Source organism: Chelon labrosus, assembly GCF_963514085.1.
Source record: "Chelon labrosus genome assembly, chromosome: 22".
NCBI classification, from domain to species: Eukaryota; Metazoa; Chordata; class Actinopteri; order Mugiliformes; family Mugilidae; genus Chelon; species Chelon labrosus.
In genome coordinates, this window is record NC_140355.1 from 13785220 (window position 1) to 13807117 (window position 21898).

At 41.8% G+C, this 21898-nt stretch overlaps 1 protein-coding gene across 2 annotated transcripts in view; it reads right to left on the reverse strand.

Annotated features, from left to right (window-relative positions):
• Nucleotides 1–4372: 4372 nt before the first annotated feature.
• wdr70 (WD repeat domain 70) overlaps nucleotides 4373–21898 on the reverse strand; it is a 38515-nt gene continuing 20989 nt past the window's right edge. For both annotated transcript variants that reach the window (XM_084572197.1, XM_084572196.1), the window contains exons 11-18: nucleotides 18631–18730; nucleotides 18095–18179; nucleotides 17868–18006; nucleotides 10907–11007; nucleotides 10426–10505; nucleotides 8097–8213; nucleotides 5992–6154; nucleotides 4373–5044 (exon numbers count right to left, since the gene is read on the reverse strand). In XM_084572197.1, the coding sequence (XP_084428323.1) occupies nucleotides 4957–5044; nucleotides 5992–6154; nucleotides 8097–8213; nucleotides 10426–10505; nucleotides 10907–11007; nucleotides 17868–18006; nucleotides 18095–18179; nucleotides 18631–18730 (873 nt within the window). In that variant the 3' untranslated portion in view covers nucleotides 4373–4956. The remainder of the gene's footprint in view (nucleotides 5045–5991; nucleotides 6155–8096; nucleotides 8214–10425; nucleotides 10506–10906; nucleotides 11008–17867; nucleotides 18007–18094; nucleotides 18180–18630; nucleotides 18731–21898) is intronic.

A 21898-nucleotide genomic window follows, 5' to 3' on the forward strand; every position in this document is an offset into this window, starting at 1 on the left:
TATGAAAGAAATTGTCATTTTTTTTCTTATTTATTTAAAAAGCTTTGTTTGTCCTGGATGGTGCCAAAGTGGAGCATTTTATCGATGCTGAATCTTACAAGGTGACCCAGAACTGCTCAACACTCCCCACACGTCCTAGTCGTGCTTATTCATGTCACTTAGATTCCAGGGGTTCTCATTTCATGCATTCTGACGATTAGCTGTCGGGGTTGAGGAAAGGTAGCTAGCGAAGCAGAGGAGGGGACCAATAGAAGATGTTTGATAGAAATGATGTGTTGTTTTAAAGCATTTCGAGGGTAGTACTTAGTTTTTTTTTTTTCACTAATGTGACCACTGCTAAGACAGCTCTCTCCTCATAGCACCAGGCTATAGACAATACTCAAAACCATCCATTCATTCATTACTCTCTCTATGTTTACAAGGATTATTTGCTGCTGTTTATCTTTTAAAGGTAGTTTTTAAATGACTAATCGAGGATTACAGATTTAATGTCACTTCAACCGGAAGCCATAACACTTTATAATTCAAATCAGCACGAGAGTGGTGGTCTCACGGGGACCTGTAGGTGCCTTGGAGGATCCATCCTTACGGCCACGGTGCAGAAGCTGCTGGAATACCTGCCTATCGGCGTTCGTTATCCGAAACCTCACACTGGCCTTGCACCAAGTCTGAGCAAAGGCTTTGCAGCGGTTACCGTCCCAGTAGGCTTTTAAAAAAAAAAAAAAAAACAATCCACGGGACAGCCCGGGTTTCTGCCTGAGCTTTGACAGACGGGTCTCATTCCCTCAAAGGGGATTTGAAAGTGATCCTCTAACACGAGTCTTAACCAAATATCCCCGCTGGCAAAGGCAGTTTTAGGAAGATCTAGCTACTGTAGTGGCTGTCAGCGCGCCACCGATGTAAATATCTCAAGAGTAGACGTTTCGACAAAAGAGCGTGTTTTGGAATTGCTGAGTGAAGACAGTGGGTTGGCTCTACGCGCTTTTTTTTTTTTTTTTTACATGTGATAACTTGTTCGGCTAAGTTTCTATTCCAAAAACCGTATAGGAGTAGCACACATCCAGACGAGTCTCTTTTAAAGAGGTGTTGCTGTGCCCTGTGAGGGGGGTCGTTCTACGCGGAACAAAGAGAGCCCTCGTGTAGGTCTTGATGTTAGCACGGATTAGGGACCAAGGTATCTGTGCCCACCCAGCAGCAAGCAAGCAAGCCAGCTTTACTGTGTAATCCCCCCCCCTGCACAGAACAAATCCACTGCATCAAGCCGAATTTAGGCCAAACACTACACGGAGAGGAGAAAAAAAAAAAAAAAAAAAACTTGCCGTTATCACAGCATACCTCATCAATTGGATCATCTTCCCCTTCAAACAACTGATTCGTGCATAAGCCTTTCCAGATGAGAATGTGCAGTTAGGAGACTTCCCAGAAGCCTCAGAGCGCCTGGCTACCCGTCAATACCATACGTTTAAAGCGTATGAACTGTGACCACTCGGCCCTCTCATCCTCACGACTGTTTGCTCAACTGATCATCGCCGGTTAGTTCTCTGGATTTGATGCAAAGGTAAACAAGTAGAAGACGCGAACGAATCCTCAGTGTTAAAATATTGGTAGAAAGGACTGCATTTGTTGTCACTCCGTTAACGCCTCTGTCATGTCCGTCTCACTTGTTTTGTGTTACAGAACCAAAGCTCTCGGCAAACTTTATTTTTGTACAATATTCATTTTATAACTTTTTACAGAATTAAACTTGTTTCTATTAAACGAACGTGTCTCCTGGTGTCGTGCCGTGCATGCAGCGATCCGCCGGTGCCAGATGGTGCTAATTTCGCCGGTGGGGTGGGGTGGGGCTGGGGGGGGGTTGTGTTTACACGAGCATGGTGTAAAATTGGGGATGAAAATTTGGGTTAAATGGAAGATGGCGAGAGAGGCGGCCTCCGCGTCTACAGCGCGGCGTCGACTTCTGTTCTGCATTCCTTGAACAAGAGCCCAGGGTCGTACAGTAAACAAAAGCGAGCAGTAAAGCGCCACCGACTAGTAAATCAGAAGCTGAAGAAGTGAAGAATGTTTCCACTGTGCAAAACGTAGATATGTAAATGCTGATGAGGTGCAAGCAGCAGATCTTGAAACGGACTAAAGGTGTGCAGACAAAAAGAGTCCGATTCCTTCCTCAAATTTCTTCAAATATACAAAATACTAACGATTACACTACCTTAACACTTAAACATGTTTTTTTTCTAATGAAGACATGCAACTTAGGCCTTGGCTCTTGAACGCTAAGGCCCTAAAAGTAAACATGTACGCTTTCAGAGTCTGTTTTAAATCAAACACGTCTGGTAATACTGTGTATTTTTCTTATCCTGTCAACAAACTCCATGAAAAGTCCAGTGATCTATCTATCCGTCTCACCGATAATGACAAAAGCCTGACACGCATTATATAGTAGCGTATTTGTTTGCGCCATAGACCACCATCGTAGTCCAAAAACACATTAGCGAACCGCATTGTCTCATCGGGTAACATGTTCTTTCATTATGGTGAGCATAATTTATTCAGTGGAATTCCCACTCCTGTTGTAAATACTAACAAGAGCATCAAATCCACAGCTGCGAGCTGTCTCCCTAAAATGCGCCGCGGAATAACATTGGCGGAGAAATACGATGTCCAGCTGTTAGGGAATTATTTCGTCTTTACGTTACATTATATTGTTCAATTGTGCGTGTGTTCGTGACAGTAGGGACCACTGGGGTTGTGACTTGAAAAATCCTCTAGTTAGTTATATTAGAATATCTTTTGTTTGGAAAGACGAGCTGGCGTTTGTTCAAATGCTATCAGATATCATTTTTAAATTCTCTGATCAGCACAAAACTAGCTCTGACCTCCTTCACACTGTGGATATAAATAGATCCCACCAGAGGTACTGTAAGTGAGAAAATATTTCTTTGTAACTTGAGTGAACTGAGCTTTTAATAGGTCTGCTTTTAAATGCCTCTACCTGCAGGCCATGGTTTCATCTCCACACAGCGCTCCATCACACAGCGGCAGAGTGACCAAAATGTCCCGCTTGAATCAAACTTCCCAGTCACTCCTGATCTCCTGCTGCTGCCTGAGAACTCTTCCCTCAAAGAGCTTGACGTAAGCCTCTCCCCATGAAGTCAATCTATCTCTCTACAATTTAGCCGCTCTTAAATACATCGCCCTTTATTTAAGGCCCTCCATATTTCTTGTTCTGGTATGTCTTTGTCTGGCTTTAGCTTTTACGGCCGCAGGACGTTCGCCAAGACACAGAGAGACATTTAACTGTCTTCTTGTAACTTCGTTTGGACAGGACAGATTGCTCTACAGTTTCACTGCGTGTAAGTCACGGAGCAGAAAGTCGAGCTTGATGACAGATTTGGCATGGAATACCGACACTTTTCATGTCTTTACAATAGAAGCTAACACATGACTGAGCAACTGTGGGGAAAAAAACAGAAAAGTTAAGATGGGCTTATAAGCATGGTGGTAAAAATTCTACATTTCTACAAAGGAGTAGCCGCACGTGAAAAACAAAGCGCTCGCAATAGTACAGAAATCGGAGACCTGGCTTTCATTACACAGTGTCTGCATACTGTGAACCTTCAATGGATGGATTCAATTTAATGGATTCAGTAGAAGAAAACGGAGAAACATGACGAAGTTTTTGGTACAGGTAACCCCGAAATTTCATTTTGCAGCTTGGGAATAGTAGTCTGAGTAAACAGACTCCGTGTTGATCCTGGTATAATAAAAATGGTTTTGAACTACATATTCACCAGTATTAGAAACATTTGCGAGATGTTTAAGTTGATATAATTTGATGTGTGTCTAAGAAAATAAACTTTTAAATTTTTCTTAAAGAAGTGGGTAAAAAAAGCAGCTCTGAAATGGGATGTACTTTGAGAGTGCATCCCAGTCGCTTTGGGATGCAAAGAGACAGGGACGTACTTACTTTGAGAGTGCATCCCAGTCACTTTGGGATGCAAAGAGACAGGGATGTACTTTGAGAGTGCATCCCAGACTGGGACGTACTTTGAGAGTGCATCCCAGTCACTTTGGGATGCAAAGTGACTGGGATGTACTTTGAGAGTGCATCCCAGACTGGGACGTACTTTGAGAGTGCATCCCAGACTGGGACGTACTTTGAGAGTGCATCCCAGTCACTTTGGGATGCAAAGTGACTGGGACGTACTTTGAGAGTGCATCCCAGACTGGGACGTACTTTGAGAATGCATCCCAGTCACTTTGGGATGCAAAGAGACTGGGATGCACAAAATACCTTTTCTGTGAGATAGTGCCTCACAGAAAAGGTATTCCTTTGATCAGTTCTGACACTCCACTTCACTTTAGATAACACATATTTGACAAGAGAATAGAAATTTCTTTATTTAGGTTTGGAGGTTGGATACAGGGTGTAGAGAATAAAAACTAAATTAACAGATGATTGAATGGAACTTTGTATATCACAAGCCGAAGAAGAACAGTTTTAAAACCTGTTGAGCCTTAAAAAAAAAACATTCCAAAGTAAAACTGGCTGAAATTTTTGTACTTCTTTTTGATTTACTTTTTACAAACTGAACGGCTCCAGACCACAAAATCTGGAGCTGATTTATGAGGCATTAGCAAGCTGGAGATGCGGTGTGAGAGGACAATGGAAATTATGAAAACAAAGTATGTACAATCTAAACGTACGCAAGGATCCAAGGTCTTTCAGTGACAAGAACTGCAATAAGAGTAACATAATTCCTTTTAGATTCATGCGGTTCCCCTCAACACGGAAGCATATACATAAATATGTATGTGCTGAATGGAATTACTAGACGGAAGGGTTTAGCATTGTAAGTGATGCTCCTATGCACAGTTTCTGACAGTAATTCTGTGTTCTGGGAAAGATCGCTCACCCTGTCAACTATCCTGCATAAAATGAGCTGCTGCTGAAGTGTCTCAGATTTTGCGTTTCTTCCACTCTGGTTCTTTTTCAGCTTCCTCGTCCTCATCCGATTCTTCTGCAAACACAGGCTCTGGCTGCGTCCTAGGGGGATTACACAAAAAAAATAGTAATGATTTAACTGTTTGTTTTTTTGCAGAGCGAAAGAATGAAGTGCACAACAAAGATAAATAAGCAGACGACAGCTGTGAGAGTTAGATATTATAATTTTAATGCTCTAGACAAATTAGTTCTTCTAAACAGGATAAATGAGGCTTAATGAAGTACAGACTTCGGATGTTATAGAATCCCTAAGACTATTATTACATGCACATACTGTTGAGTTTTGTGTTGTCTGTTGTGTATTTTAATGCGGGGTTTTGTGTACTATAAAAGTCCATTTAGGGACAAGCTTTGCAAACTAGCGTAGGCTATAAATACTGTGACATGTGGCATTGCTTCATGCTGCATACCTTTCCAATACAAATAAACATTAAACAAACACATAAATGCCAATCGAGACCCATTTTTCTCAAATCTCCTCCTCCTAGAAATAATTAGTATGTAATGTAATTCCAGGCAAACAAAAACAGCTTTAACAATGACTGTTGGCCACTTGTCTGATAAAGCAACGTGAAGTCAGGCTAATTCACCTACTTTAATGAGTATCACTGGTACACTATAGTTAACTAAAGCTTGCTCGCCTGCAGTATGTGAAGCAGACTGTTTGATTTGGCTCTCAGCTTTGTTCCACGCTTACATAGCCGTCTGAGTCCGATAGTGATCTGAAACTGTCCATTACTCTCCTCTCTGCAGTTTGAAGTGCGCACCTGTAAAACTGTACAACCGTTTAAACATTCATGCGCGACACCGGTAAGAAGAAACCCCAAAGTACAATCACAATATCATAAGTAGCTATACTCGTCTTACACTGTCTGCTAATTACTTCCGAGCAGAGAAATGAGAGAGGGTCGGTGTGAGAGAGGGATGGTGTGAGAGAGAGAAAAAGCCAGATGGACACAATGTGTGAATTTTTTTTCCCCCCCCCTTACTGTTTGTATGCTGGGGCAACCCAGTAAGGGTTCTCCGACGCTTCCTTGGCGTGACGCAGGATGGCCTCTCGTGGATTACTGTCATCCGTTTTATCCAAAGCGATGTTCTTCACGATGAATGAAGACAGTGTGCCGCCATGAGCTGCTACCCTGCCTCCTCGGCCTGTCGGGACACAGACGAGATACTGTTAAGGCATACTCAAAGGGAGCCTCTTAATGATTCAATACACAAAGTAAAACTGACATATCATCAAATCCTACGTCTGTGGGGAGCAAACTGGCCTGGTGTTCTGATATTAGGTAACCACGTCATCATCTGTCATCTACTAAAATGCACTGTACTCTATAGACAGTGACATCAGAGATGAGATGTAGGGTAAACAGCATGTATGTCAATGTCAGCAGTGGAAGTAAAGTCTGCCGTTAGCTGGCTGGCTAGCTAGCTAGCCATTCAGGATTTAATTTGTTTTTTGAATGTTTTTTTAATCAGGGGGCGTCTAAGAAATATATTATGAGACTATTTAAACTCACATTTCGAAGAGGAAGCATTCATTCATCTTTAGTAAAATGCCACATTGGAGCGTCATTTATTTCAACACTAATGAAAAAATGAAGTTTATATTCATCTGTAAGACAGACCACTGTTACTTAGTCGCAAGATATCAAATTTGACTTTTTCACATTTTATGATGCTCCATTATGTTAGCCATAAAGTTGCTACAACAATTAGAAGGAGTCTTCTTGAATCATCAGACCATGAGCTTTTTATTTCTTTTGGTTCTACTCCGTACAAACACACACACACCCACACACACCCACACACACACACACACACGATGAAATGTTAGTAGCTCCAGAGAACAATGAATTAAATCTATTTTTACAGTACTTCTGTGCTGCTGGCCACATTTGACTGCACCTAATGGAACTTTTTTGGGGGGATACCTTGCCTCTTTCCATGAAGGCCGTCTTAAAAGATAAAGGAGAGTGCACACTTAAAAAGCGCAGGGATTTCCTGCTTTAGTGCGGCAGTGAGGGTTGTTTGGGGATTGAGAGGCACCTCTTTCCACTGCTTGTAAGCATCCAGCCAACCACCAAACATTACCTTGCACTTATGTGAAGTCGGTTCACACACAAGATAAACAATATAAAGACTGTGTGCAATCTAAAGAAAACAAAAACAAAAACACTGAGTTGCTATCAAGAAGACAAACTTATTGTCATGAAACGGAACTACATTTTAATTTGCAGACAATTACATCTATTTTTTGTCTTTATGTCAATGTCTGTTCCATTAACAAGCTCAATAAGCATATAAGCTTATAAGCTAACGTCATAAAGCTAGGCCATAACCTGCAAACAATGCATTTTAAGGAGGATCTGTTGTAAAAATGTCCTCATAATCCACTTGTTATATATTTTTTTTGCATGTTTCATAGCAAAATGCTTTAACCATGTTTTTCCTAGCTGGGAAAAACACACAGTGGAACTATTACATTGTTGTAAGTACATGGTGCTCAAGGATTAAGTGAAAAAACAGTTGAAGTGCTGATGCACAACAAAACACGGCAGCAATGAGCCAGCTGGAATACAGCTACGCAGGAAACGTTGTCTGGCACCTTAACTAATTGGTATAGGGCTCGAAACTTTATCCAAGATTATGCATAGGTGTGGGATTTATGACAGTTTGTGTTACAGTAAAAAAATTTTACAAAACAAGAGTGGGGTTCCAGTGAAAGTTCATGGTACATCATTATGTCCCAGTAGTTAAAAAACATGAGGCAAAAGCAGGATCAGTCAATATCTCTGAGAGGCCAAGAGGGAGCAGGGCTGTTGTAGCACCACGAGCTGGATTGCATAATACCCATCAACAACTGTGGATTTGCACATCTGCTTAAAACAAAACCTTACATGTGCCCAGTTACAAACTTGACCCGTAATAATCTTCAAAAACAGCTGCAGAACTCATGTTAAAATTGTTTTTGCTTTTGCCTAAAGCACAATTTTCTCATCACAATTTGTGTCCTTTGTTATTCCGGTTCACTTAATATTTAACTTTTTGCACAAATAATAAAAAAAAAAAGAAAGAAAGAAAGACATTTTACCTGGTCCGGACACGGGAGGCTCAGGTTTGTGGGATTTCTTCGGGTCAAGCCTGTCCTTCTCCAGCTGTTTTCGTGTACTCCGCTGCCGGGCCTCTCTGAACATGGGTAAGGCATGAGCTGGAGACGCACAGGGTAAACAAGGATAATCAAGTTGCTTAGGTAACCAAGATCACATAACACCGCCACACAAATAAGCAGTCGGGGCACCTGGCAAAATGTCCAGTGTTTGTAGCCCACGTATAACACTTCCCTGAAGTAAACACAGGAATAAGAAGCTTCAGGAGAGATTTAGGAGTGTTTCCAGAAATCTAATCTACTGCTACACTTTGCATAGGATGTGAGAATAAAATAATTTACTGCATATACAAAAAAAATAGGGTTTTGTGCAAGGACAAAGTTATGCTTGTACTATAAAACACTAATTATGTCATAAACACCTCTTCTCCGGGGTAAATCAGGTGGCAGGTTCTTTCCCTTGATAGTAATGCTGAATAAGAGTTCTTTGTAGAATTGGAGATCAGAGCATTTTACATATAAAAAAAATGCAGTTGAATCAGTTTTCAAATAGATTTTTTTGTATAAACTGTTTGCAATGAACACATGGCATTGGCTCTAACTGGGATCAGGCTCACAGATGCCGACCACATGCTACGCCCCTCCGCCACCTGCGCTCAGCATTAGCTGCAGATACTTTCATTTAATACAAAGTGTCGTGTTTTCTTTTGATATCGCACGTGTGGGTTTTATCAGATTTGTCTGTGATTTGTCAGGCTAGAAGTTTTGGGAGTGTGCAGATAAACGACCTCCACGTCTTAAGCGCTCCGTTTAATATCAGGAATTGTCCTGTTTCTCGCATGAACAGTTTCTGCATTTTTTACCCTATTCTGAACATTATGTACGTCGACATCCATGAGGGATCTGCCGGTTTATATTTTAAAATCAAGGTCCCAGGTGACCTCCTGAAGCGTCTCTCCGCCCGAGTACATTTTCTGCCGTAGCGCACACCAATACATTCATTGCCTGTTTAGATTCAGACAATCACTCCGCCACTTTTCACACTTTTGTGAACACCATCACAATAAAGGCCCGCAGCAATTAAATCCATGAGTGTGTGAGTGAACGGGTGCATGATTAAGTGCGAATGAGTGCCTCCAAAGGTGTGTGAGACAGACTGTGTGTGTGTGTGTGTGTGATAGAAAGTGTGTATGCTCTGCTCTTATCCTCAGGGGTTACAAAGAGACACTTTAGTAAAGAGCTAGATAAAGTGATTTTCCATTCAGGAGCCCTGTCGCTGTTCAGTGTTAATTCTTCTCCCTCCATGCTACATTAAGCAAAAAGGTTACTGTTAACAGATTCCCTCGCTTTTCTCAATGGGCCATCACTTGCTTCCTGTCCCTTCTAATTTTCCAGCGTCGGGGCATCAAGTGCGTCACTCGCCACTCGTGGCAGTCAAATGCCTGCCTACTTCACACCCTGTTGGCATGGTAATGAAATCACATGATGCGTTTGAAAAGGCTGCAGTAGCCCAAACAATAAATGGCGCCTGAATTGGGCCTCAGCAGCCAATCAGTGACACCGTGTCGGCAGCTGTTCTGTTCCTGCGAGTTCACGACTTAAGTCTGGGGTCAGAGGAGTGTGAAGCACGCACTAAAGAGATGACAGCCTCGTGTGTTGGTGATATGACAGGATGACAGTTACGGGGGTAGTTTTAATTGTGTGTGTGTGTGTGTGTGTGTGGTTAAGTCAGCAGGAGATCACGCCAGCAGAGGTGGGAGAGGAGGCTGTCCCTAGCGTGATCCGGCATGACAGGAGGCCACATGGCCGTCGCGTGGCACAGTGCCCCGCGGCTGTCGATTCGATCATCCACACCCTACTCCATCAGCTAATGGGCCCGTGAATGCCCCGAACATGCTTTCATTCCTTGCAAAGCCGTCGGCATGAGATAAATCTGGTTTGAATACTTTGCGTGTGTGTGAGACATAAAGAGCAACAGTGAGGTACCAATTCTAAATAAAATCATGCTCTAATTGGCATACATATGGAAGATGGTTGACACCGTTTTGGTGATGCCTCTCTCCTCCTTTTTAAGTGCACGTTGCACAAAGAGCACCGCTAGGCAGATGGGTTAGTCAGTCAAGGTGGACAAAACGGCTGGAGAACTTTGAGAAAAGCTATTAATTTTTTTTTTGTGATTGTCGGACCCAACTGAAACTGCATGCTATCCCGGACACGGTGGGAGAGCGTGGTATTAGGTAACACGTTATCCTTGCATGAAACGGTGTGCGAGTGTATTTAACACGCCTCCAGCACTGACACGGAAAGAACTTACGTGTGATAATGTAATCTTGGGTTAGAGTCTCTGCTTGTTTCTCTTTGTGCTTGCTCTTCACCACGCACAGCTTAGCACCCCTGGGGGGGAAAAAATATCATAAGGAACAATGATGAATGACTCAGTATTAGGTCTGACAGAGAGACAGATCATGAACTAATATCTGAACTGAACATCATTAAACATTTGGCTCAATCAGCTGCTGTTTTTCCTGCCAACTTGGTAATTACATTTTCAGTTCTAGAGAGCAACTCTTCACTGATCAACATCCAAGTTTTTACTGCTTTACTTGTTTGGCACAGAAGAGGAAAAACAACTACACTTGAGAGTAATAAACAAACTAAAAATATTTTACAGTGTAACAGTATGATTCATTTTTAATCATCTATAAAAATAGACTTCTTTTGCATGGCTGTGGCTACAGAGACACTCCCAAAAAGTAAAAGATAAAATAACACAAGATGGCTATCTCCAAACATACCTGTGGCTTTTAACAGGGTCATAGTACACCTTAGCCAGTCCGTTTCCAGTCCCAACCATTATCTGGTTTAGTTTCGGGTGCCACAAGCAGCGGACAGCACTCTGAAACACACACACACACACACACACAGACAAAAACAACACAATTAACTCCCCCAAAAAACAAATCTACAGTCACTTAAGGTGGCACATGTGCAGTGGTCATAGTTTAAAAACAGCAGCTCACAGCACGTTGTGATTAACTTTCTCTTGTTGTGGGTTAGATTTGCGAGAGTTAACAAACGGATCATGTTTTATTGTCCTGAGTATTGTGAGTGTGTGACCCAGGATGGCTGTGGTACAGTGGGTATCAGTCCCAGCGTGCTCTGCTGCTCCAGTTGACTATATTTGGTTGTTGGGATGAGGGCTGGATCCCTCAGTCTGTGTGTGACAGATGGCCCAGTGCCAACAGGCAAATGTGACCACATTTATCCAGAGGTGTGGGTTTGTGGAAGACAGAGAGAAATACACGCACATTTGCAGGACAGTGATGAAGACCCTCTGTTCATCTTGCGAGATGTGAGATACAGTAGAGAGCTGAAAGCCCCCTAACAGCAGTAAGAACAGGGTTGGAGCCTTCTGTGATGAATTCATTGTTGGTGCATATCGATGCATATGCATGTGGCTGTGTAGGTCATGTAGTCGCACAGAATATTTATTAAGAGTGAGCATTTGGCCTTTATGTGGAACAGAGAAGGCAATCTGATGGGGTCTGGGACAGTAGCGGCGGAGGATGGGGGGTGGGTAGGACTGTGACTGGGACGTCCAGATTCTGTGACAGTAAAAGCTGCTTAGCGCCCAGCTGTTCAGCTTCCCACCAGGATACCAGAGGAAGGAGTCTCAATCACACACACAATCATGAACACACACAAGAGGACAGGCGCAGACGAGTACTTGCACATGCGCGTGGAAAGAGAAATAAATATGCATATCTAGTTAGATTAATATTAGTATAATATTAAAACATGTTCAACCAAATAAGGCATAAAATTCAACCAGCAATCCGTACACCCCCTCCAAATTCTATAATAAATTGAATTTCTTGATATAGTTCCAACATTTTTACCCAAGTATGCAAGATTATTAAGAACTGAAATCATTCACAATCTGCTAAATCGTACTCACACCTCATACATATCCACACTATGAGGCCAGAGGCTCAGTGGTGTTTAGCACGTAGGACAGATGAGGGTTAATCTGCCCACATGAGCCAGCTGTAATTGATAGAGAGATCTGGAAAATGCTTTAAACAGGATGTTCTGAACATAAGCCTCGCATATTCCTTGCATGTATTGCTAGACAGATGATGACACGAATAAAAAAATGACTTATTGGGCGTAATTTAAGCATAAATACTGATTTAAACGATAATATTAAACGTTGAAAATATGCTGCATTTGTCCTTTGGAAAAACGCTCGTCCCATAGAAAGCTCGGGACATGTAACGTGTATCAACACGTATGTAGAACGAACTGAAGTCACACCGTGGATGTGCTTCAGTGTAAACATGTAATTGGTTCGTCAGGTCGCTAAAACAACAGGGGAAAGTTGACTGCGTTCCAATTTGCAGGTACTGCCAAGGCACACAGGTTAGCTCCATACACAACAGCCCAGATTCAGTCACTAAAACCAAAATAGCAGTGACAACACAGCCTGATAATTGCCGTCCAGTGGAGTACAGGCAACCGCCTCTTCAGACCCAAACAAATCACTCTGTATACAGTAGAATAATCCTGAAACAGAACGCAGCTCAAAACAGCCCCGATCAGTGAGGCCCAACTCCAACTGCATCCACTGAGAAGTCCACAGCCAAGCACAGCTCTGTCCAGTCCAAAAGCAAGACAGCGTCCCAGATATTCAGAGTAGCGTGTTTATACTCCGGGAACCCCTGTTTACACTTCACGTCCACAAAATTACATCACATCATGGCGGAGGAAACTTTAATCAGTCAGTAGCAGCCTTCTATGTCCCGTCAGATTAAAATACCAAAGGCTGACTATGGGTAAATAAGACAACAGCCCCCTTTCCCAATATGTCCGCTGATTGTGAAATAAACTTATGCAGCGCTAATGAGACACAACAGTCAGCTGTGTTTCTTGTTCAGCTGCCGGTGAGTGGATCCAAATGTGACCGAACAGCGCGGTCAACTGAATGCAGCAGGAGAAAAGAGAACACTACGTTCAGCACCGGTGCTACACACTGACTGGGCTGCTGTCCAAGGAGTCTGTAATTAGCAGGAGCTACCTTACTGGAACAACTTGCTTTCACATCTTGAAAGATTTACTGGCTAAGGTGCGTAAGAAAGAACAGAATTACGGCCACCTTTTTACCTTTTACCCTTGGCTGCTCTTGATGAAAGACCCACCTTTTGTATTAAGGGCCCCTTTGAAAGAACAGCGCAGCGAGCAGCTCACTGTTTAAGAGCTATCAAGCGAGGCATGGTAGTTAACTGCAGCAACATTGATTTCTTTCAATACAGGTGATTTGATACTTGGATACCATTAGTTGGCAACGGCACTCTATGGCTGCAGCATTGCTTCAACGTAGACGATAATGGCGGTTGCGCCAACGCGTAGAACTCGCAGTGTTTACGAAAAATACAATGGTTCATTTCACAAATGCTATGTGTAAGCATCTCAGCAGAGAAGTCATCATCATGTCCTCATCTGTCTTTTTTCAGACAAGACCTTAACAAAGGCTCTACAGGTGCCAATAGCTAGTATGGCAGTGACTTTCCATAGTTTTCACAAGTTGTAAACTGTTTGTATTTGCACATACAAACCTATAAAACTAACCACCGTAGATTTATACTAATGTCTCAGTAGGTGTAAGCAACGTTTTGCAGATAAATAATACAGCAGCATTTCCTATTACAACTGGCAGCAGCCATTGAAGCTGAATCAAACTCACTACTATGTCTCCTAATTAATAGCAAAATATACACAGATCAGGCATAACATTATGACCGCTGACAGGAGAAGTAAATAACATTGACCATCTCGTGACAATGTTCTGCTAGGAAACTTTTGGACCTGGCATTCGTGTGGATGTTACTTAGACATGTACCACCCACCTAGATCAGACCAGGCACCCCTACCCCATAGCAATGGCACTCCTTGATGGCAGCAGCCATCCTCTGCAGGATGCAGCCTGACACAGGCAAAAACGGTTTAGGAACAACTCAGAAAACATGAAGAACAGCACAAGTTGTTGACCTGGCCTCCAAATTCACTAGATCCTGAACTGATCAAGTATCCGTGGGATGCACTGGAAGAAGCCTGATCCACAGAGGCCCCCTCCCCTCAACCCATGGGACCCAAAGGCCCCCACTAACAACATCCTGTTGCCAGACACCACAGGACCCCCTCAGAAGGCCCATGTCCATTCTCTGATGAGTCACAACTGTTTTGGAAGCACTAGGGAGACCTACACAACATTAGGAAGGTGGTCACAATGTTATGCATGATCAACAAACAACTTTCCACATTAGGTCTATACTGCATCAACTTTTGTGATGAATAGTATTATTAGGTAATAGAATTTGAAATGGTTTCTTGATTACTTGAACTTGGCTACTGCAATCCATCAAATCCAACTGTAAAATAACATAAGTAAAATCTTTATTATTATTATTATTTCACACATGGCAGCAGCGAAGAGATGACAGGATCACACAACAAACATCTCCAGATAGATTTGCCAAGTGCAGGTGCTCACATAATACAAAGTGGCAGAAGCCGGTACACAGACATTTATAGAAAGTGCACGGCAGCTCTGGCTTTCCATGGGTACCCATTGACATCCCGCCAAAAGTTGGCGTTTCTGCAGTGAGGAAGATCTCACCTGCTCCTTCTGATGGACTAAGATAAGCTTAAACGTGTCTGAAGTATTTACCAAACAGGCCTAAAACCGCCTGGGCTCCCAGGCACACCCCAGAATCCAGGTCTGGGGTTATGTAGACTGTTTAGTTAGAAATGATTGGTGGCCCTTCCTTTCACTCGGCTGCCTGGTACGCCACTTTATAAAGACTGCACTTAAATTCTTGAGCCATCCGAGAGGCAGACGGCTGATGTAAACACAGTAAATAGCACATTCATCAGGTTCACTGAGTGCATGTCAACCACAAATGACTGATCTGCTGCACACAGCTAAATTTGAGAAAAATCTAAATTATTTTAGAAAATGAGGTAATTTGTTATTTGTGCAATTTGATATAGGTGATCTGTTATGAGATTGTTATCTTGTTGGTTAGCGGTTGGGGTGGAGGAGCTAAAAACAGAGGAAGAGTTTAATAAAAACGTTATCAAACATGAATATTAAAATGGTCTAGACTGGGAATACTAGCACCTGATCCTCATAATTCTACCCCATAACTGTGCTGCAAAAACTTCTCTAAACCGCTTTATTCCTAATTGGCTGCAGCTGTCCAAGTTTTCACCCAAAGCAACATGTTGACAAACAAACCGTAGCTTTTTACTGACATACAAGCAAATAAATGAAGCAATTTGACAGAAAGAAACCGCACAAAAAATGTGAATGGCTTTAAAGGATATTTCCATTCCTTTTGGTGGGAAAAAAGCACAATTAAACTACTTTAATCGTTACCATGTAAATTTTGGGAGGTTAGTACAATTAGCACAAATAAAACCATTTCCATGGCGACTTGCAGCCCGGACGACTCTTTAGACTGCATATTTTTTGTGGCACCGGGCAGGATTTTGCGGGTAATCTGCTGTTGAACAGCCAGGAAGAGGTTTTTCTGTCCTTCCAGTGAAACTGAGCTCAAGCTTTCTGAGTTTCTCACAATGGCAGATGGTGGAGCAAGTGAAAGGCCAATGGAAAAATTACTTCCAAATGTTTACCCTCTTCAGTAAAGAGAAGACAAACGTCCACAGAGTGATGTAAGAGAGGAGGGATGTTAAGTCCTAAACAGACTCTTTGACCCAAGTGTCTGAGGTCTTTTCTTTGGTGCTGCCCCAAGTGAAAGTTGAGGCAAATATTAAACCGGTCTATTTTCTAATGTTTTATGATGCATCTGTGAAGAGCTTAAGTTAACTGCTTGTCCTCAACTACCGAAAGCCAACGCTATGTGCATTATTAATCAATATTACCACCTACAGTCTCTGAGTGACACTATTATCACCAAACACTCAAAAGTCGAGAGCACTTCGATGGAGCACAGTGTTTAGTCCTGTCAGGTTCACCGACTGTCATCTTCTAACTACCACCAGACAGGAGCTCGCGCTAGAGAGGAGGGGACAAGTACAGAAGCAAGATCATAGACATGGAGAAAAATGTGGTCTTGATTTTGACTTGCGTAAACAACAGCAGCAGACATAAGGCCAAGGCAGATTAATGTCTCAGCAAAGGCATTTCTTTGTGGTATGTACATCAAAATATTGGCAATCAGATGACAGCTTTGGGGTATATTTGATGTGGAAGCTATTCTTAGAAGTAGCTAATAGAGAATTAATTGTAGTTTCTTCAAGTGACAGCACCAACAGGGTCATGTAGCTCTCAGTTAATGATTTTATTACATCAAGCTAGAGTATAGCCAATGTTTTGATATTAAATTAAGAGTCACGTTTAAACACAGTTTCTGAAATCTCAGAGGAAATGGCTGCAACCTAAACTCTGACCGTCCTCACCTCAGTTAGTGCAACTGTGCAGTGGGCTGTGCACTTAGTGCTGATGCTGTGCCAAGGTTTGCAAGATATCAGCAGCTGGCTGGCAGGGGTCAGAGGAAGGATAGACACACACAAACCAATCTTTTGTCTCTTGCCCCCACTCTCGAAAATGTTAATTCAATGGCCTATGTGAAAGTGTCATGCCTTAGCCAGGGAGACCGAGTTGGAAGGCATTAGCCTCTGTCAGACCTCAATTGTTATGACTATAGATAGACACTGTTAAATCGGTTGAAAAAGGCTTCAAGAAGGGGAGACGAGAGGGGGAGCAAAAAACCTATGTCTGGTTGCCCTCGGTAAATGGATTTCTGAGAAAGTAGGATTTGGGCAAGGCACATAGTATGCTAATATTTTTGCCGATGTAGTGTGCACATGTGAATGGAACATGCTGATTGTGCCCGTCGATAATTTAATTTAAAATATAACGCAAAGGCATTAGACGTGAGAGCGGCAATAGCCGTCCTGCCAACGGTTTGTGGGAATGATTTGATGTATGAAAAGGTCACATTTCTCCACTTTCTCCCAGCCTGCCCAGCGAACCATTTTTTAAACTTCTCCGCCTCAGCCTTCCTCCATAACTCTTGTCATCGGCTCAGATTTTTTCCCCCCGCAAATAATGGTAGCGTCAATTTTTCATCTTGGGTGAAGATGGAGAAAATATGTATTCTGCCATGCTACTAATCTGAGAGAGAGTGATTTAAAAAGGAAGAATGTTTAGTCATGTTTGCCAGATGATAAATGATACATTTGTCATTAAATCAAATGCCATATTAGGAAATTTAAAAGACTTCCATATCATTTCATATCATTATGCGATTATTCTTATTAGCGTAACCCAGTTTCACAACGTCACAGCTGTATGGTTAGAAACTGACAAAGATAATAACAATAGACAATAAACAATATAATAACATTTTAATGCATGGGCATAAATATGTGTTGAATAGGAAGTTAAATAAATCCCAAAACCAAGCTGATGAAACCTTTAAATGAGGCTTTAGACTACTGTGTTTTCAAGGAGCTACAGCCAAATAAAACCCTTTTAAGGCTCTTTGAGCCCAAACCACTTAAAGAAGAAATGGCAGGCACACTGGTTTCATTATGTGTCATTGCGGGTTTCCCCACTGTTCAGAGTTTATGGTCATTTCTTTTGTTCGTAACCAACATATCATATCAGCCAGCTGAAAAACATCTTATAATGAGGGCAGCTGCGGTTGTGAGGATTGAGGCCGAACTTACTGCATTGGTGACTTCTATTTCGTAGACCTTTTGAAAGGAAACTCGGTCAAAGAAAACCAGCTTCCCGTTTCCCTCGTCTCTCTTCACCGAGGTCCCCGTTACGACAAGCTTGTCGTCTGGGCTAAAACAGCAGTCGGTCCTAATTGAATACAATGACAAACATGCGACATCAGTTCATAATCCACACACAATGAGAATAGCTAACAATATCAGCTGAAAAGTCTCACATGGTAAAGTAGTTGGTCAGACCAGTAGCTACGTTCACAGGCTTCCTGAAGTTGCGTATATCCCACATCTTCAGAGTGTCGTCGCCTAGAAAAGAAAAGTTGGTGGCTGCAGGTTAACTCTAAATACTGGGATTTATTTTCAAAATGTCAGCACAGAGACCTTTCTCAAGGTTATTTACTTTACTGTAAAGAACCATCTTCTCCCGACTGCTAGGCATTAAGAGTTTTTTTTTTCATTTACCTTACAGAATTATGTTAAGTGAAGTACTCTCACAAGAGTTATTCCTGTTTATCTTTGTGTTGGAAACCTCTTGACTGGACTATATACCATGCAGAATGTTTTGTTAGTGGTCCCTGTTTATTTGCACACTTAAGAGAGGAGCCATTTCTCTCCTGAAAAAAAAAAAAACACTGCTCTGGATCAGTGTTCAAGCACTGGACATAAAAAGTGGTTGCTCTAAGCTAGGTTGCTGATCACTGTAACTTAAACACGTATAGTAGCTAGCTGCATAGCTTGGCTAAGGTCTTCTTCTTACCTCCACGTGAAGCGAGAGTCACGCCATCATAAGAAAAGGAAAGGCAAGAGGTGTCTGATCCTGGAGTGTGGGCTTGTCGACAGTGGAACTTTGTGTGAACCTAGAAGTAAAAGAGAAAGCAGCGCATTGATGACACATATTTATACAGGGTCTGGTCTAGTTTTGCTGTATAGCAGTGATGTGGGTCTGGCACAAAGGTTATGGTGGCAGCAATACACTTATAAGTGTGTATTTTACATGTGAAAAGAAAATCTGTATGTCAGCAAAAATCAAAACGTATCCACTTTTGATATTTTGATATTTAAAAAAAATTGCAGTGAACAGAATGTAATTGATCCTTAATGCTCTGATTTAATAGTAGGTGTTTCGGTCCCTGCAGAAACAAAAAGCCCATTTCATTCAGTGCGACTCCAAAACAACACACGGTTTTCATTTGCACCTTTGAACACGGTACTATATATTTAATTATGAAGCTAAGCTAAGCTAGAACTGGTATGAAATACCAGTACCTAACATGCTGCACTCCCCACACTCTAAAGCTAGAGACCACAGACATTTACCTTGGCAAGACTTCGGGTTTCTGCTTGACAGATGTTATTCTGATGTTTCTACCTGAAATCGTATAATAATATTCCAACTGTGCACAGTTTACCAGCCAATAATGCAAAACAGACCCACTACTCACTGCAGCCTTGTGCGAGCACTGCCCTTTGGTATTATTAGCCATCCTTAAACAACTGTTATGTCAGAAGTGTCAGCCAGTTTCAGTTACTTCAAAGTGTAACATCAAAATATGGACAATCTGGCTTCACAGCAGGATGTGCCAGAAGCACAAAAGACAGTAGTAGCTGAACGGAGAAGAGTTTCTCTCTTATGTTGAAAATCTGGGCAGCAAGAGGCCGATTATTCTTCATAAATAATTTAAATTGTTTGACAAATCTGCGAAAATAATGGGTTATATGAACCTACAGTAGTTTCATGAGGCCACCTGAAACTGAGGAAATAATTCAATATTTTCAACTATATGTGGCATTTTGATAATCGATTAATCAATTTTCCAAACTGTCTGTAGTTCGTGCTTCTCACACGAGAGGGTGTTTTCCTTTCATTAGTCATTTGTAGAGATGAACCCAACAGCTTTTGGTTTTTGAATGGTTGGATTTACATGAGACAATAGCGCCATTTCCCCGGGATGTTTCTACACACACTATGAGAATGTGATCTTACTCAACTTGACTGAATAGACCATAGGTTAAAGCCAGATAAGGAAATCTTAACAACTATTCGAAATATTCCAAATAAATCAAATTCACCCATGCACCTTCTCTAACCTCTCATCTAAACAGCTGCTTCAAAGGTGCTCTGCCATTGGGTGTACTTCCTGAGTGTTGCTGAGTAAGCTGTAGTGCAGAGTGGGCCATGTCTGCAGATCCAGATTGGAAATAATCACTCCCAAACACTGTGTTACTGTAGTAAGCCTCATAAAAGCTAGAACCGCCACTTTGCGATTGTATGCCTCCGCCAACCAGTCAAGTTGGAATTTATGTCTGTCTAGACTGATATCATATACTGTGTGTAGTGCAGACTTTGAAGTAATTTAACGCAGAACACTCTGTTCACAGTGAAGTTGACCTTTGGGATAGATTGACATTCTGACAAAATTTCACACAAACAGCCAAAGATCTGTTTTTTGAGGCTTTTAATCACCAAATTCTAATCAGCTCTTATGTGAATCCAAGTGGACATTTGTGCCAAATTTGAATAAAATACCTCAAGGTGCTCCTGAGATACAGATGGGGTTACAGCAACTTTGACCTGTGACCTTTGACTAGTGAAATGTAATCAGATCGAGACCAAGCGGACAGTTGTGGCAAATTTGAGGAAATTCCCTCAAGGTGTTCCTGACATTTCAGCAGTTAACTAACGGGCCACGACACAATTTGTGAGGTCAACTTGACCTTTGACGAACAAATTCTAATTAGTTCATCACTGAGCTTGTGCTAAAGCTAGAGCAAGCAAGAACAAGGCCTTAGGCAGATGGGTCCCTCCATATGAGCTGGGTTCTGCTCGAGGTTTCTTCCTGTTAAAAGGGAGTTTTTCCTTGCCACCGTTGCCTTCAGGCTTGCTCTGGGGGTTTCAGGCCGGGTTTTTGTAAAGCGTCTTGAGACGATTTGTATTGTTATTGACGCTATATAAATAAAATTGAATTGAATTGAATTGAATTGAACAAGGTGTTCCAGAGATATTGTGTTGAAAAAGAATAGGTCTGACAAATGGCATCTAAATAGAGGTGTAAAAATCTAGGTTAAAAGCAAGAGTACACTGTTGGTTTTGGAGATTTTTACTCTACATTTTACAAATAGGGCTACAGTCAATCCTTAGTCCATCATGACTTCCAAGAATGAGACTGGATTTGATGTAAATTTGATGAGAATGTGAAAATAGTTCGTCATTCCCACTTGATAAGGCAGTTAATCGCTCCTCCAGTGAAGGTCTTTCTGTCACTGAATGATTTAACTATTGCTTTAGTACTAATAGCAATTCCTTGCTGCCATGCATTCTCTCTCCTTCCTTCCACCTTCACTTCCCAGTGCCTTAGTTTTACCCTGGGCCAAGTGCAGCAAGACTACAGGGATCGACCACTAGACGCTGGTGAAGCAACAGTCTGGGAAGCAGGCTTGCAAACACTCAAACAAACATAACCTTGGTTTATACAGCTACATTTTCATTAATCCTAAACGGAATGCAAATAAATCAGTGAAAAGAGAATTGCAGCAATACAGGCTTTTGACCAAAAAAAAGTGGCTGAGGAATTTTAAGCGAGCACACAGCGTGGAAGACAGATAAGATTGAGAAATATAGAGAAAAGCTGGCATAAATTGCAGGAGAGAGTGGAGCGTGAGGTGAATGAGTGATGTGCCCTCAAGATAACGGAAGGAAACAAGGCCATACTTCACTTCCAAAGTAAGTGGAGGGAAGTTATTAACTTGCACGAGACTGATAATGCCGTTACCTTGGACTGTAGATAACACGGATTACACTTTTTCAGGCCTTGGCCGTTTAATCTCTGTAGTCTTCTCAGGGATAATTTTCTCCATCCCATCATCATTTCACTCCCAGATTACCTTTGACTAACTTCCATTTTTCTCATTTGTTATCTTTGAATGTCAGCTTATTCCTTTTGTTTGCTGCACTTAAATGGACTAGGTTGAAAATTAAAAGTTAAGAGGTCAATTTAACACAGAAATTACATTTTATAATCTTACAG